Genomic DNA, 1,577 nt, shown 5'->3' on the forward strand with positions numbered 1-1,577 from the left:
CGAGTCTACCACGCTGTTTCGTTTGCAGCCATGCCCTGTGTTCAGGCTCAGTATGGGTCCTCGCCTCAAGGAGCCAGCCCGGCCTCCCACAGCTACAGCTACCACTCCTCGGGAGAATACAGCTCCGATTTCCTAACTCCGGAGTTTGTCAAGTTTAGCATGGACCTCACCAACACTGAAATCACTGCCACCACTTCTCTCCCCAGCTTCAGTACCTTTATGGACAGCTACAACACAAGCTACGACGTGAAGCCCCCGTGCTTGTACCAAATGCCCCTGTCCGGACAGCAGTCCTCCATTAAGGTGGAAGACATTCAGATGCACGGCTACCAGCAGCACGGCCACCTGCCCCCCCAGTCCGAGGAGATGATGTCCCGCTCGGGCTCCGTCTACTACAAGCCCTCGTCGCCCCCGACCCCCTCCACGCCCGGCTTCCAGGTGCAGCACGGCCCCGTGTGGGACGACCCCGGCTCCCTGCACAACTTCCACCCCAACTACGTGGCCACCACGCACATGATCGAGCAGCGCAAAACGCCCGTGTCCCGCCTGTCCCTGTTCTCCTTCAAGCAGTCTCCCCCTGGCACGCCCGTGTCCAGCTGCCAGATGCGCTTCGACGGCCCCCTGCACGTGCCCATGAACTCCGAGCCGGCCGGGGCGCACCACGGCGTGGACGGGCAGGCCTTCGCCGTGCCCAACCCCATCCGCAAGCAGCCCTCCATGGCCTTCCCGGGGCTGCAGCTGGGCCACGCGCCGCAGCTGCTGGACATGCAGGTGCCCTCGCCGCCCTCCCGGGGGTCCCCTTCCAACGAGGGGCTCTGCGCCGTGTGCGGGGACAACGCGGCCTGCCAGCACTACGGCGTCCGCACCTGTGAGGGCTGCAAGGGCTTCTTCAAGGTGAGAGGGGGCGAGTGGCGGCAGGGCAGCGCCGGGCAGGGCACGGGCAGGGCGTGGGGCAGCGGGGGACCCTGCGGGGTGAGGAGCCTGCAGATGGAAATCGGTTAGGACAGAGAGCTGCGTCTGAGCTAACCATGTGGAACAGAATTCCCTGTGGTAAAATTAAGTGATCTCTTTATTTCACCATCCTGATTGAATAATCTTATCATTTTAAATAGAGAAGGTCTCCAAGGAATGTAAATAATATGAATGCCCACGGATTTGTATTTACCGAGCGTCTTTCTTTCTTAAATGTCCAACAAGAAAATGTAGCAAAAAACCCCCAAACTGGCAGAGCTTTGAAAGACAGATACCCATGAGTAAAAAAAAAAAAAAAAAAAAAAAAAAAAAAAGAGAGAGGGGGGGGGAGGCAAAGGAAATAAAAGGGAAACTAAATAAAGGGGGGAAAGGAAATAAAGATAAAGGGAAAAGGAAATAAAGAAAAAACGGGAAAAGAATAAATCTTAAACGGTGAGAAGAAAAAAGAGAAAAAAGAAATAAAGGAAATAATAGAAAAGAAAAATGTAAAAGGGAGAAGAGATTAAAGGGGAAAAAATGGGAATAAATATAAAGGTAAAAAAGAGGAAATGTAAAGATGAAAAAGGGAAAAGAAAATAGAGGGGGGAAAATGAAAGCGGGAAAAA

The 1,577-nt window shown here is 53.8% G+C and overlaps 1 protein-coding gene across 1 annotated transcript in view; it reads left to right on the forward strand.

The window, feature by feature from the left end:
• The first annotated feature begins 6 nt into the window (after positions 1–6).
• The window catches only part of NR4A2 (nuclear receptor subfamily 4 group A member 2), a 4,548-nt gene continuing 2,977 nt past the window's right edge, over positions 7–1,577 (forward strand). The window contains exon 1 of the mRNA XM_017736018.1: positions 7–997. Within this exon, the coding sequence (XP_017591507.1) occupies positions 31–997 (967 nt within the window). The 5' untranslated portion in view covers positions 7–30. The remainder of the gene's footprint in view (positions 998–1,577) is intronic.

The sequence above is a fragment of the Corvus brachyrhynchos genome, unplaced genomic scaffold (genome assembly GCF_000691975.1).
Source record: "Corvus brachyrhynchos isolate BGI_N302 unplaced genomic scaffold, ASM69197v1 scaffold45, whole genome shotgun sequence".
NCBI lineage: Eukaryota > Metazoa > Chordata > Aves > Passeriformes > Corvidae > Corvus > Corvus brachyrhynchos.